Raw genomic sequence first — 14,150 nt, forward strand, 5'->3', positions numbered from 1 at the left:
CTTTTTTTTTTTTAACTCTGATTTCTGACCTTCTTTTAGACTGTGATATGCTGTGTGAAGTCTTACCTTTGCCTTTTGATGATGTTAAAATAGACATTTCTAATAATAGGTATTATTAGTATTCTACTCTTTAGGACATTTCCCTCTGTTCCCCTGTCTCTCGTAGATTTTTGTCAAGATCATATGTTTTAATAGTTTACCTTGGACTACTGGATAAGTTAACTGTACATGATTAAATGTACATTTAATTGTATTAGTATGGTGAATATATCCCTTGACAACAACTTTTCTCTGAATTTGAGTACTCTTAAGTACTAAATGGAATCATGAAATATTTGTCTTTTTGTGACTGGCCTGTTTTCACATAGCAAAATATTCACAAGTTTCAGTCATATTGTAGCATTTATCAAGATTTCTTTCCTTTTTTGAAAAAGAATTACTTAACTTTTGGCTAGTCTAGGTCTTTGTTGCTGCGAGGGCTTTCTCTAGTTGCGGCAAGCCGGGGGTACTCTGCATGGGCCTCTGGGCTCTAAGCTGTGGGCTTCAGTAGTTGCAGCCTCCCGGGCTCTAGAGCACAGGCTCAATAGTTGTGGCGCACGAACTTAGTTAATCCGCAGTATGTGGGATCCCTCTGGACCAGGGATGGAACCTGTGTTTCCTGCAGTGTGACCGTGGGTGTACAAAAACACTCTGCTTTCAAATTCTCTTGGAGATACACACACACACACACACACACACACACACCCAGAAGCAGAATTACAGGATCATACAGTTTTTTTTCCCCTTAAAATGTTTTTTTTAAAATTCTACATTGGACCACAGGTGATTTGGGCTTTCCTGGTGGCTCAGTGGTAAAGAACCTGCCTGCCAATGCAGGGGACACAGGTTCCATCCCTGGGTCAGGATGATCCCCTGGAGAAGAAAATGGTAACTCACTCCAGTCTTCTTGCCTGGGAAATCCCATGGACAGAGAAGCCTGGTGGTCTATAGTCCATGAGGTCACAAAGAGTCTGATACCACTTAACGACTTAAACAACAACAACAGTTGATTTACAATGCTGTGTTAGTTTCAGGTATACAGCAAAGTGATTCAGTTATACATATATCTATTCTTTTTCCAATTTTCCTCCCGTTTAGATTATTACAGAATATTGAGGAGAGTTCCCTATGCTATAAGGATCATAGAGTTCTATTTTTAATTTTGAGGGGAATTGCCAAACATATTGTTTTCCACAGTGGCTACACTATTGTACATTCCCATCAGTGTACAGAGGCTTCAATTTCTCTCTGTTCTTGCCAATACTTGTTATTTTCTGTCTCCTCCACACACTCACACCCCCACTTCAGCCATTGTAATTGGTGCCAGGTTTACATAATGATTAGTGATGGTGACAATATTTTCATGTGCTTATTGACCATTTTTACATCATCTCTGGAGAAATATCTATTCAAGTCCATCCCCTGCCCACCACGCCTTTTTTTTTTTTTTTTTTTTAAGAATTTTGTTTATTTTTGACTGTTCTGGATCTTCGTTGAGTGCTTTTTTCTGGTTGCGGCAAGTGAAATCTACTCCTTTGGTTGCCCTGCACGGTCTTCTAATTGCGATGGCTTCTCTTGTTGCAGAGCGCAGGCTCTAGGGCATGTAAGCTTGAGTAGTTGCGGCACTTGGGCTCAAAAGTTGTGGCACACAGGCTTAGTTGCTCCGTGACATGTGGAATCCTCCCAGATCAGGTATCAGACATTTGTCTCCTGCATTGGCAGGCAGATTCTTTACCTCTGAACCACCAGGGAAGAGACCCCTTGTGCATTTGTTAATCTGGTTATTTGTTAGTAGTAGAATTTTGTTAGTATTCACGATCTTACTTCCTTAACGAATGTATAATGTGCAGATATTCTTTGGGTTGCCTGTTTACTCCACTCATGTCTTTTGATTCACCTGTTTAAAATCTAATTCTTTCCTCTCTTGCCTTTCATTCTGGGGGTCATATCTAAGAAATTATTACAAAATTCACCGTAATAAGCTTTCACTCTATATTTTCTTCTAAGGGTTGTATAGTTTTAACTCGGGTTTAGTTCATTAATACCCAATTTAGGATTCAGTTAAGAAAAACCAAAGAGTCACTGAATAAAACTATTTCTCTTGCTTGCTTGCTGTCTTGTTTGCCGCCCTCTTGGTCATTTATCAAAAATCTTACTATTAAAAATGGTATGTAATAGTACCTTCAGCTTCCTTAGTAGATTCCTCTTTTTGTTTCTCATTTCATTTTATAGTAGAGGCTTATGATGTCATGGTGTTTACACTAGATGTGTTTAAAAAGATTCAGAATTTTTAAAAGTATAACCTGCCTGTGTTAAGCTGAAGTGTATGTTAAATGTTGTACAAGCAGAATTAAATTCTTTTCTCTCCTTTGAGCTCAATAGGTATTTGTGTCATTGGGGACCTGCAGATTGGGTGTACTGGTTGGGAATGTTGGTGCTGTTAGGAGTAATGTCAGTAATGTTTGGGCAGGTGTGTAAGGGATGAAGTTAGTAGGTTATAGTTGTGTGGAACATAAATATTATTTTTATACTTTTTTGTTTTTAAAGGATTTGGGCGTGGCAGAGGGAGAGGGGCAGGAAGATTCTCAACCCAAGGCATGGGGTAAGTCTTAGCTATCCTGTTTTTAAATTTGATAGCTTCTCTTTTTGTTATCTCTAAGGCTTTCCTTCCTCTATCCTGTACCTGATTAACCATTCTGGTGAGTCAGATGTTTTCTATATTTAAAAAGAGAAAATACTAAAGAAATGAAATAGAACAAATGACATTGTATTGCAGTAAGCCTTAGAGCAATTTTTTAGTCCTGGCTTTATTGACATTTTGGATTGGACAGTGGTTTATTGAGGTGGTGGGATTCCCTTTACATTGTAGGATGTTTAGCAACATCCTTGGCCTCTCCCTACTAGATCCCAGTAGCACCCCTCCTCAAGTTGTGACAGTCAAAAATTTCTCCAGATATCGCCAAATGTTCCCTGGGAGGGAGGTGCACAACCACCCCAGTTGAAAACCATTGCTTAAGAATTAATGTTGGTAAATCCAGCAGTTGTCTTTGAATGGTAAGTAAATGAAATGTTTTTTTTTTTTTAAATGAAGAACAATCATTTTTATCTTGAATTGTAATACTGAAAGATGAGTATATTATTTTTAAATAGATGGTATAGTCAGTTATTTACTCATTATTTCTGATTATTCTTTTACTTTTTGCTGTTATCTAAAGCATTAGCCGCCACCCCCCATTATAAAAAGTATTTAAGCATCTTATAGAGGCTGTAGGTAGATGATAGTCAAGAAAGGAAAAGTCCTTTGTGTGTCCATAGCTTCCAGGCAGTACTGTTTTGGGTCACTGCCTAGAGATGGTGACTCTTGCCATCTCTTTTCTGCCTAAGCTCCCTGTGGACAAAAGAAGGATGAAAACACAGGAAGCAAATTGGATGGAACATTTGGACGTATATTCCCAGCCTTGTAGCTCTGAAGGATTTTGTAGATTTTGTCCTCCACTTCAAAAAAAAAATGCTGTTGTGATATTCTTTTTTGTCAGTGACACCCCAATAATGCTAAAATATTTTTTTATAAGTTGTGAAAATTTTGGTGATGTTATTTAATTTGGTTCTAGTTAGGCATCTCGTGCAGGACACCGTGGTTCAATTCTTGCTTGGAAAGATCCCCTAGAGAAGGGATAGGCTACCCACTCCAGTTTTCTTGGGCTTCCCTGGTGGCTCACATGGTAAAGAATCTGTCCGCAGTGTGAGAGACCTGGGTTTGATCCCTGGGTTGGGAAGATCCCCTGGAGGAGTGCGTGGCAACCCACTCCAGTATTCTTGCCTGGAGAATCCCCATGGACAGAGGAGCCTGGCAGGCTACAGTCCATGGAGTCACATAGAGTTGGACATGAGCAACTAAGCACAGCACCGGCATCTGAATCATGGGTATTTATGGTTTTAATTTAAAAAGAAGCACTGAGCAAAATGTTTTCTTTTTATTTGTATCCATCTAAACAAAATGGATCATTTATTGTAAGAGGTTCAAAGCCAATTTGGATTCTGACTTGGGAAGAAAAGACCTGTTGCCTATTTAGGTCTAGGGTTAGTTGGCATGGGGTGGGTGGGTTTTTTGTTAGAGCCTTTACCCTGCCTAGAACTGTTATAGGTCTCCACGCCTACTTTAAGATGCAGAGGACGACAATTTAGGCAAGTAGAAGCATCATACAAGAGTGTATGGAAGTTCCTAGTCAGCCTCTGCTTTTTGGAAGCTCTAGATTCTGATGGCCAGAAGAATTGGCTTATGGTTAAATAGGAGGAGGAGGATGAAGTCTCCTACAGTGGTTCTTGAGAGGGACAGGGCTCATTTCAGGGAAGATGATATACAGTTAATTTTGTGATTATTTCATTTGCCTTTATTTTTTTATTTCAAACCCAAGGACATTTAATCCTGCGGACTATTCAGATTCTCCATCTATAGATGGGTGTGGGACAAAACCAGTAGTTTGGGAAGCTGCTCAGAATGGTGCAGATGAGGGAACTGGTAAGTGTCTGTCCTCACCAGAGATGTATTTTAATTGTTTGAGCTCTTAACAGTCAAGGATGACATCAAAGTGTGCTGGTGGAGAAAAATGAAAAACAGGTAGCTCTTCTTCCTCTGAGGCTACTCTTAGCTGGTCCTTAGCTCCAAAGTTTCTCATTTACTAAGCTTATTGATAATAAGGTATGTGGTTTTTTTCCTCTTTTGCACTCTGAAGAAGATGCTGTAACAAACTTGTGTAAGGCAGTACAAACCCACACTCAAATCTTGGTGTCAGAGATACAGAGAATAATTTCTTAGTGGCAGACTTCAAACAAAGTATTCACTGTTCACAGTGGTAAACACAAATATGGCCAGATTAAGAGATTGATGATGATAGGTGAGTTCAGGGTAATAGTTGCTTTTGCAGGTTTTTTTGTATCCTACAACTTTGGGGTTATTTGTTTACTGAAGTTCATAGATAAATACTTGTTAATTGGCTTATTTATTTAATAGAACTCTTTTGAATATTTGTTCCTGATAATATATTTTGATAATATATATTAACTGCTGTGACTATATTTGTAAAAACATACTTTGTTACTTCATGAATTATAATCCCAAAGATAAAATCATAGCTCAGTAATTACCTAAAAAAGACAGTGGCACCATCACAGAAGCAGAGAAAACTAGGAATCAAATATACCATGGAGAGGACCAACAAAAGTTATAAAAATGGAAATGAAAGATTGTTGTTGAGCTGTGAAAGACGCCTGGCTTCTTGGCCTCCAGAGGAGAGGAATTCAATCTGGGGCCAATGACAAGGCTTGATCGCTCAGAGCTTTTGTGTAATAAAGTTTTATTAAAATACAAACGAGATACAGAAAGCTTCTGACATAGACATCAGAAGGGGGCAAAAAGAGTGCCCCCCTGCTAGTCTTTAGCCGGGTGTTTTATGTCTGTTAGAAAGTTACTAATCAGATAATAGAGACACCTCAAGGCTGATGGAGTTTCATCAGGCCCCTCTCCCACAACATGCATTTTTGAGATAGGATGGCATGAGGTGTGTCATCCCCCCAGCCATAAAACAATTGATATGAATACTGGTTTGTTAATCTATATCAGCCAAAACTTAGTCTTAGGTGGAACCATTTTGAAGAAAGGCAAATTCCAGAGCAAATACATAGTTTCATTAACATAGCTTAAGAAAAACATTTCCATAAAAAAATGGATTGGTTAGCTCAAGGTTTGAGAAAAGTTAAGTTCAGGTGGAACCAGGTGTCATCATGGCAACACAGAATTTTAAGAGAAAAAAAAAAATCTGAGACTTGTTGTTTGTTGTCTCCTGCCGCTTAAGGGAGAGAGAAAAACATCTGACACTTGCAGCCTATTTTCTCTTTTTTGGAGACCCCCTAGCCTTCCTGCCTGTTACCCTCTCAGTAGTTTGAAAACACTAGTAAAACTGATAAGTTTATCATGAGACTGATCAAGGAAAGCAGAAGAAACATAATTGGCTATAGGAATGAGAAAAGGAATATTGCTATTATTATAATCTATTATAATTAATATCATAGCTATTGAAAATTGTCACAAGATATTTTGTTGATAAATTTCTTTCCAACATTTGAAATTATAGATTAATCTCATTCTTCAGCACCAATGTAAAAATTTTAAATCACAATATTGGAAAACAATTCAGTAAACTAGAAAAAGGATATATCGTGGCGATGTTAAGTTTAAACTTGATATTTTAACATTTAAAAAATCAAACTACTCCTAGATATATACCAGAGAGAATGGAAGATACAGGTTCACATAAAAGCTATGTGTTCTTCAATGGATGAGTGAGAAAAATTATCCAGATTAGTCAGATAGAAGCAGAGGTAGATTGGTAGTTGCTGAGGGCTGGGAATGTTGGGAGAAATGGGGAGTGGCTACAAATGGGTTCTAGAGTTTTTTTGGAGTGATGAAAGTATTCTGGAATAGGTATTGTGATTGTTGTACACCTTGTGAATAGACTGAAAACTAGTCAGTCCTGTGCCCTAAAAGGGTGGATTCAAAAGTCACAGCAAACTTCACAATAATTAGTCATGTATAGAATATCTTTTTGTAACAAGATAAAGGACCTTACCTTTTTAAAAAATATTTATTTTTAATTGAAGGATAATTGTTTCATAGTATTGTGTTGGTTTCTGCCAAACGTCAACATGAATCAGCCGTCGGTATACATATATTCCCTCCCTTCAACCTCTCTCCCCACCCCAGCCCTTTAGGTTGTTACAGGGTCCCAATTTGAGTTCCCTGAGTCATACAGCAAATTCAGGGGGCTTACTTTTTTTTTCTTTTGAATAAAGGCAGAAGATTTAGTCAAAACTGAAGGGAAACAGGAGGATTGCCCTCATTATTTCTGAACCATTGAAATAAAGAATGAAAAAAGGATTGGAAAGGGAGGAAAAAAACCTGTCATCTCTGGCAATGATATAAAATAATCTATAGATAAATTAATGAAATTAGCTAGAAAACTTTAAATGATGTAGCTAGTTCACTTAACAGGTAATATTTCTGTAATCAACAGAGAAAATGGGGAAAAAATGTAGCTTCAAAAAATGTCAAATGCCTGTGAAGTCTAATGATATGCAAAATAAGACTTCTATCTATTGAAATGCAAAATATGAAATCTTACAGTACAGTGTAAAAATTTAGTGTCTGAAGAAACATTAATGAGCAGAAGAGCTACCATTTATAGTAATACAAAAGCATGAAACCCCTATGTCTAAATCTGACAAAATATGTGTAAGATTTGTATGTCAAAAATTATGCAACATGAAGATAAATATCAAAGATGATCCATAAAGGAGGTAAGATACTCAGAGGTATTTATGAGTTGGAAGACTCATAAATGTTATTGATATGTTATTAATATATCATTGATATTGTTATTGATACGGCATTTCTCCCCAAATTGATATATAGGTTTGAACATACAAGTTTGTTCAAAATCCTAGCAGGATTTTTTGGTGTCAGTTGATTCTAAACTTGATTGTGAAATTTTTATAGTAAAGTGTAGGTGTGAACATAGTCCAAACAGTTTTGAAAACTAACAGCATTCAAAGACTCACACTCCATGATTTCAAGAAATTACCCTAAAGTTACAGTAATCAAGACTGTGGAATTGCAGATAGATCAATTACATAATACCAAATCTAGAAATAAACACACAGATACAATTGGTTTTGGACAGATGTTCCAAGACAATTCAATACAGCGTACATTATACTGTATATTAAAAAAATAGCCAAAAGTGGATAATAGCTATAGATGTGAAAGCTGAAACCACAACTTCAAAAGAAAATACTAGTGTAAATCTTAGCCACCTTGGATTAAGGAAAAATTTCTTATATAGGACATAATAAGCATGAGTCTAAAAGAAAAACATGGTTCTTCAGAAGAAAGCAGAATGGAAGACCAAGGCATAATTTAGGAGAAAATATTTGTTTAAAACCTCTACTTGAAAAAGGACTTGTATACAGAATATATAAAGAATTCTCAGAAGTTGTTAAGAAGAAAACAAGTAACCCGATGAATATAGCAATTAGAACAACAGAAAATGAAAAAGTTGTGGAAATGGATGGTGATGGTGGCTATACCACATTGTGATTACTCAGTGGCAGTGAATTGTAACTTGAAAAAGGTTTGTTGTTCAGTTGCTCAGTTGTGTTCAACTCTTTGTAACCCCATGGACTGCAGCACACCAGGCTTCCCTGTCCTTCAGGGTTAGCATGGTAACCCTAAAAAAGATGAGCATGGTAAATACCATTTACCACATGCACACTACTTGACCACAGTAAAAAACTGACATAGAATGGTATACACATTTTTTATCTATGGCAGTTGTTCTGGTATTAAATTTTACTGGAATTATGTGAGGTGTAATCATCGTGGAGACTGAGGCAAAGATAACTTCTTGTGAATTTGTAATTATTTCAAAATAATAAAAAATGAGCAAAAGATTTGAACAGATGCTTCATAAGGGAAGAAACATGGATGGCAATAAGCAAACAAAAATGTGCTCATCATCATTGGTCATTGGGGAAATATAAATGTACAGTGAGTGCTTGCATAGTAAGTAGGCTACCTCCATTCATCCACTAAAACAGCTTTGAAACTGGCAGTTCCAGGTGTTAGTGAAGGTGATGGTATAATTCAAACTTATTCCTGGTGTAAAAGCATACATAGAGATGCTATACAGTCTTAAAATCTCAACCCTGGGTTTTTACTGAAAAGAAATGAAAGCACGTCCATACTAAGACCTGCCTGTGATGTTTATAGTGGCTTTACTTAGAACCTCCACTGAGTTTTAAATTGGATGTTTGAAACAATATTGAATTAATCCATTAACTGCTACTTTTCTGTTTTCTTATTCCTCCTTCTTTTCTTCCTTTTCCTTTTGTCTTTATTTCTTTCCTCTCATCCCTCTAGTTTTCATTTAGAGTAGAAGATTCCTTCCTGGAAAACATTTAGATAAGCAAAATATGTTTGATGCAAAATACAGTTAAAGATGTTGTCATCTGATGGGATTCTGGCTATTTCTCTAGAAGCCTCACAGACTGGTATTGTCTTACTGATAACAGTGTTCTGAGTCTAGCCCACAGCTTCATAGGCTCAGAAGCCTGACTTGAAAGGATGATAATCAAATCCATCCTTAGGGTCAGACTCAAGATTGACCAAAATAGAAAGACTGAAGGATAGTCAAAATGCAAATTTATAAATATCCTAAAAACATACCATTTAAACTGATTGTAATGTTTTCTTTGACAAATGGGAAGGGAACTTGGTGAACATGGGAATGAGAACAAGCATAATTCATGCAAATTGAATGTTTGAGATCTATCTGGCTGGTAAGATGCATAGTTGGGCCACAACAGTCTGTCATAGCATGGAGAGCAGAAGTTTCTTTTTCCTTGGACACACAGCATATATTTAGCTGTGAGGCTGTCCCTTCATTGTTTAATTTACTTACTAATTTCTCTTCTGATGAACTCCTTCTGTCTTCTGATGATAGTTGAAACCTTACATTTTACATTGATCCACAGAACTGGCATCAGATGCTCAAAATGTAGCTCAGAATCTACCAAACAAAAATTCTTTTGGAATCAAAGGTATGGATTTTTTTAAAAATTGCTTAGTTAATATTCTTATACAATTCTTTTAAATAACTTCCCTTTTTATCAAGGCTAGCTAATAAAAATTCATCAGGTGAATGTTTGTAAACTGTTTCTACAATTCCTTGATAAAATAATTATCAGCTTTTGATAATGGAAGTGTTTTTCACACTGGCCTTTTGGGCAGTGCAGAGTTTGGATCATTGTTGCTCCTTTTCCTGTAAGTCTGCCTTATTTGTGTTTTTGATAGAGGACTAACATCAAGTTAAACTGAACACAAAGCATACATTTCAGATTATTGTTTTAAGCTGAAAATAAATGAATGTCATTGAATTTTTCTCATAGTTTGAGGTGAAGCTCTGTAGGTTTACAATGGGGGATAAGGTCTTCCTGTAAAAATTTTAATATTCCATAGTAAGATTAGGACCTGACTCTGTAGTCTTCTCTATCTAATGTCGTGTAGTTTTTACAGTCCATGTATCTAGGGTGGATCACTGCAACAGTTTGGCCCTGGCTGCTGATACGGGCATTCCTCTCTGTGGCCGGACGTAACGCCTTACTATGTAGGATGTCTGCCTACAAATTCATTCATTGTCTTCTGCCTGCTTTTGAATATACTCAGCTTCTCATCCTCTTCTGCATGGCTTAGTTTGTGTTTTAATTATTTTCATAATACTTCTAAAATGGTAGGCCAATCTCTTTACATATCATATATAAGAATGTGTGTTTTAAATTATTAATTACTGAATTGTACACTTAAAACATCTTGCCACAATTTATATTGGTTTTTTTGGGAAAAAAGGCATATTCTGAACTTAAGGTTAATTTTGATATATTTTAGTTCTTTGTAATTTCTCATCACTGTTTCTCTCTCCTGGAATATCCTTTCATTATATGTCTGGTTATTCAGCCTTCAGGATTTTTGCTGTGATTCATCTTCCCCATAAACTTTCGGTTAGCATTCTAGCTTTCCTTAACTTTTGTGTCCTGCAGATTTCCAGTGTATTAATCATGTAATTCATGTAATTTATCATTCACATCACTCACTAAAATTTTAATGGTCTTTTCAGTGAGATATTTGATATCTAGCATCAATGCTTTATGTGTAGGCTTTTAACCCAGTATTATTTGGTTGATGAAGGAGATCCTAAGAACAATTCCATCATACATTGTTTCCTATTATAATTTTAATTGTTTTGAAGGTGAAAGTTTTAGGAATGATTTTTGAGGCAGAGTGTTCCTAAATCTCCTTAGATTGAGCCTCAGTTTTTTGTAGAGTTTGCAGTCTTTGGAGTGTTGTCTCCTGTGATGAATGTGACAACATGAATTTGGGGTAGGTGGGATGGAGGTGGCACGGAGAATATTATGTACTGACCAGCTTCAAAACTAGCCCACTTTGTGAACTTTTTAAAAAATATATAAATTTATTTATTTTAATTGGAGGCTAATTACTTTATAATATTGTATTGGTTTTGCCATACATTGATATGAATCTGCCACGGGTGAACATGTGTTCCCCATTCTGAATCCCCCTTCCATCTCCCTCCCCATACCATCCCTCTAGGTCATCCCAGTGAACTTTTAAAATATACATGTACTGAGACAAAAGTCTGGCAGGAAGTACATTAGAAGGTTGGAGATATATGTGTTAGTACTTAAGAAAGGCACTAGTTAGTACTTAAGAAACCATGATGATAGTGAAGTGTAGGTGGATAGCTTGCCTTGGATCCCGTTAACTTCATGTAAAGCATGCTCTAGAGATGTAAGTTCTGGTACTGATTTCCACTTAGGACTAATTGTACCTTGTGTTTTTTAACTTAAGCTATTACATCTTTCTGCTTTTGTTTATGAAAATATTTTAATTCAAAGAGATGTTTTAGGGACAGAAATTGATACTTGCTTTGTGACATTTCTGAAGAAATTATGGAAACCATTTAAAGATAGGATAAATTAGCCAAAGCAGTGGATCAGATTATCGTTTCAAATATTAAAACATTCCTCTATCAAGTTTTACTATTATTACAAGGGTGCATGCAATCGAGAGGGACAGAAGAGTAGGGAGTGCTTTCCTGTAACACACGTGCCCCATGATCCACAGTATTGGTGTGACGTGTGTGGGTTTCTCTCACACCAGGGAATGTGTTCATGTTTGAAACATCTCCCTTTTTACAGCCACAAAATAGCATTTTGGGGGTATTTTATAAGAAGTCATGTTCCATAAATCCATAGATTCTACTTTTGTTTGCCATAATCAGTCTTGAATTAGGGACATGCTGTTGAAAGCCTTCCACAGAGAAGGCCTCTTTTCTTAGGTTTACAGCATCAGTTTAGTTAATAGGTTACTGACATGATTCCAAGGTAGTTAGATCTGTTCATCTGCCCTTTTTTTCCAGGGGTGTGCCCTTCCTCTTCCCACACACAAACCTCACTGCAGGTCAGATGCTCAATTATTTCTTCCTATTGAAGGAACTGAAAACATTCACACTCCTGCTTTGTGATGGTGGTTATAGTCAATATCTTGGTGTGTTTCCTTTTAAAACTTTTATCTGGATATGTGTTTGTACATATGTTTTAAAATAATGGGAATGGACACAGGATCACTAAGCACTAATATCAGCATATCTGAATTCATATACTTTTCTTCAAAGTACTTAATTGTTTTCTATATAGAAGATTATTCTGTAAGAACTGTGTGAACACATTTTCTGCACCTACTTATCAGGGGTATAGCAACAGACTTTATATGAACAGGACTAATGCTCAGCTTTGTTGGAGAACTGTTAGGAAATGATACAGTGGAGCTAATAAACACTTCTCTAAATCTGATAATCTGCCTGAAATGAGGGCCCAAAGCAAAGCTGCCTTATATTGAATTGTATTCTTTTTTAAATAATGTATCATAAGGATCTCCTTGTTAAATATATTTATTTTGCTGTGCCTTACTTTCTTTCTTTCTTTTTTTTTTTTTGTGCCTTACTTTCTTAAGGCAGTGGATATTATCCAAAAGCAATTTGAGACATGGTTTGTGTGTGTATGTTTAGTACTTAGCCAAGCTGCATTTGAAAACATGATTGATTTTCTTGAGATAGGTTAAGAACATCATATTTCTTGGATTGTAAACTATATTGCTAATGAGATACGTGATATATCTTGTGCTGTACACAATGGAGAATCATTTGGAATCAGACCTTATTTGACTTTGTGGTATAAACTGTGATTGTCAACAGGGGCCTGGAAGAATTCTGTGGAAGAGTGGACAGCGGAAGACTGGACGGAAGATGTAAGTGTTTAGCATCGGATGTGACTATCTTTCTTTTGGATTCTGGCGGGAACACATGTACTTTTGAGGAAAGCTTGAGATATCTTATGACTATTCTAAGCTCCCTTTCAGACTTCTATGGTTAATTTTTTTTTTTTAAGCAGATGATTCTCAGAAAGATGTTGGTATTTCCAGATTTTTGAGAAACTTGGTTTTAAAGCATCTATTTAAAGATGACCAGGCATTAAATAGGAGCGGCATCATTTTTTCACTATCTTTGTTTTATTTGGCCCAATAACCAGCTGATGCTGTTACCCTGGCCTGTGAATGATTATTTACTCTTTATAACCTTTTTATTGAAGGAGAGAGTCTATGTTTTAGGTTTACAGTTGAAATTAACCTCAATAAGTCATTCTGGTTCTAGAGCCAAGCAATTCCCCTTTCAACTAGACTGGCTCTTTGTGTATTCATTTATTCCACAGACATTTTTGAGTATACTGTACTAGCTTCTTGGTATTAGTAGTATTCATCTTTAAGTTCTGTGTTCAGCATGCTGCTGCTGCTGCTAAGTCACTTCAGTCATGTCCGACTCTGTGTAGCCCCATAGACGGCAGCCCACCAGGCTCCCCCATCCCTGGGATTCTCCAGGCAAGAACACTGGAGTGGGTTGCCATTTCCTTCTCCAGTGCATGAAAGTGAAAAGTGAAAGTGAAGTCACTGAGTCGTGTCCAACTCTCAGCGACCCCATGGACTGCAGCCTACCAGGCTCCTCCGTCCATGGGATTTTCCAGGCAAGAGTACTGGAGTGGGGTGCCATTGCCTTCTCCATAAGATACTCTTAACTATTTTTCTGTTTCACTCTTAAGGTCCAGAACAGAAGTATGTACATGATAGAGAGTTACAGCTGACTCTGGGTGGGAGAGAATAAAACGTTTACAAGTACTGACCTTCAAAATTGCATAAAATGACCCAGAGTTTGGGATTTTATTTTTCTTTTTGAGATTATCCTCCCTCCCCGCATTTGTACTTAAATTTTTTGAAAAAAGATACAAAACTGCACTTGGGCTTTCTTTTATCACTATTTTATCTGACTTATTAGGGAGTAAGCTGGATAGGGTGTAAGAAAGGAGAAGGATATACTGCTTTGGAACTTCAGAGACTTAGGTTTTTTTATTTACTTATCTCACATACTAAC

At 36.6% G+C, this 14,150-nt stretch overlaps 1 protein-coding gene across 7 annotated transcripts in view; it reads left to right on the forward strand.

Annotated features, from left to right (window-relative positions):
• Positions 1 to 14,150, forward strand: part of UBAP2 (ubiquitin associated protein 2) — a 114,077-nt gene that overhangs the window by 61,910 nt on the left and 38,017 nt on the right. For 6 of the 7 annotated variants that reach the window (XM_069575883.1, XM_069575882.1, XM_069575885.1 and 3 more), the window contains 3 exons: positions 2,587 to 2,641; positions 4,455 to 4,558; positions 12,924 to 12,976. In XM_069575883.1, the coding sequence (XP_069431984.1) occupies positions 2,587 to 2,641; positions 4,455 to 4,558; positions 12,924 to 12,976 (212 nt within the window). Of the gene's footprint in view, positions 1 to 2,586; positions 2,642 to 4,454; positions 4,559 to 9,627; positions 9,694 to 12,923; positions 12,977 to 14,150 lie in introns of all 7 variants that reach the window. The other variant, XM_069575889.1, reaches the window with a different exon arrangement.

Source organism: Ovis canadensis, chromosome 2, assembly GCF_042477335.2.
Source record: "Ovis canadensis isolate MfBH-ARS-UI-01 breed Bighorn chromosome 2, ARS-UI_OviCan_v2, whole genome shotgun sequence".
In the NCBI taxonomy this organism is placed as follows: domain Eukaryota; kingdom Metazoa; phylum Chordata; class Mammalia; order Artiodactyla; family Bovidae; genus Ovis; species Ovis canadensis.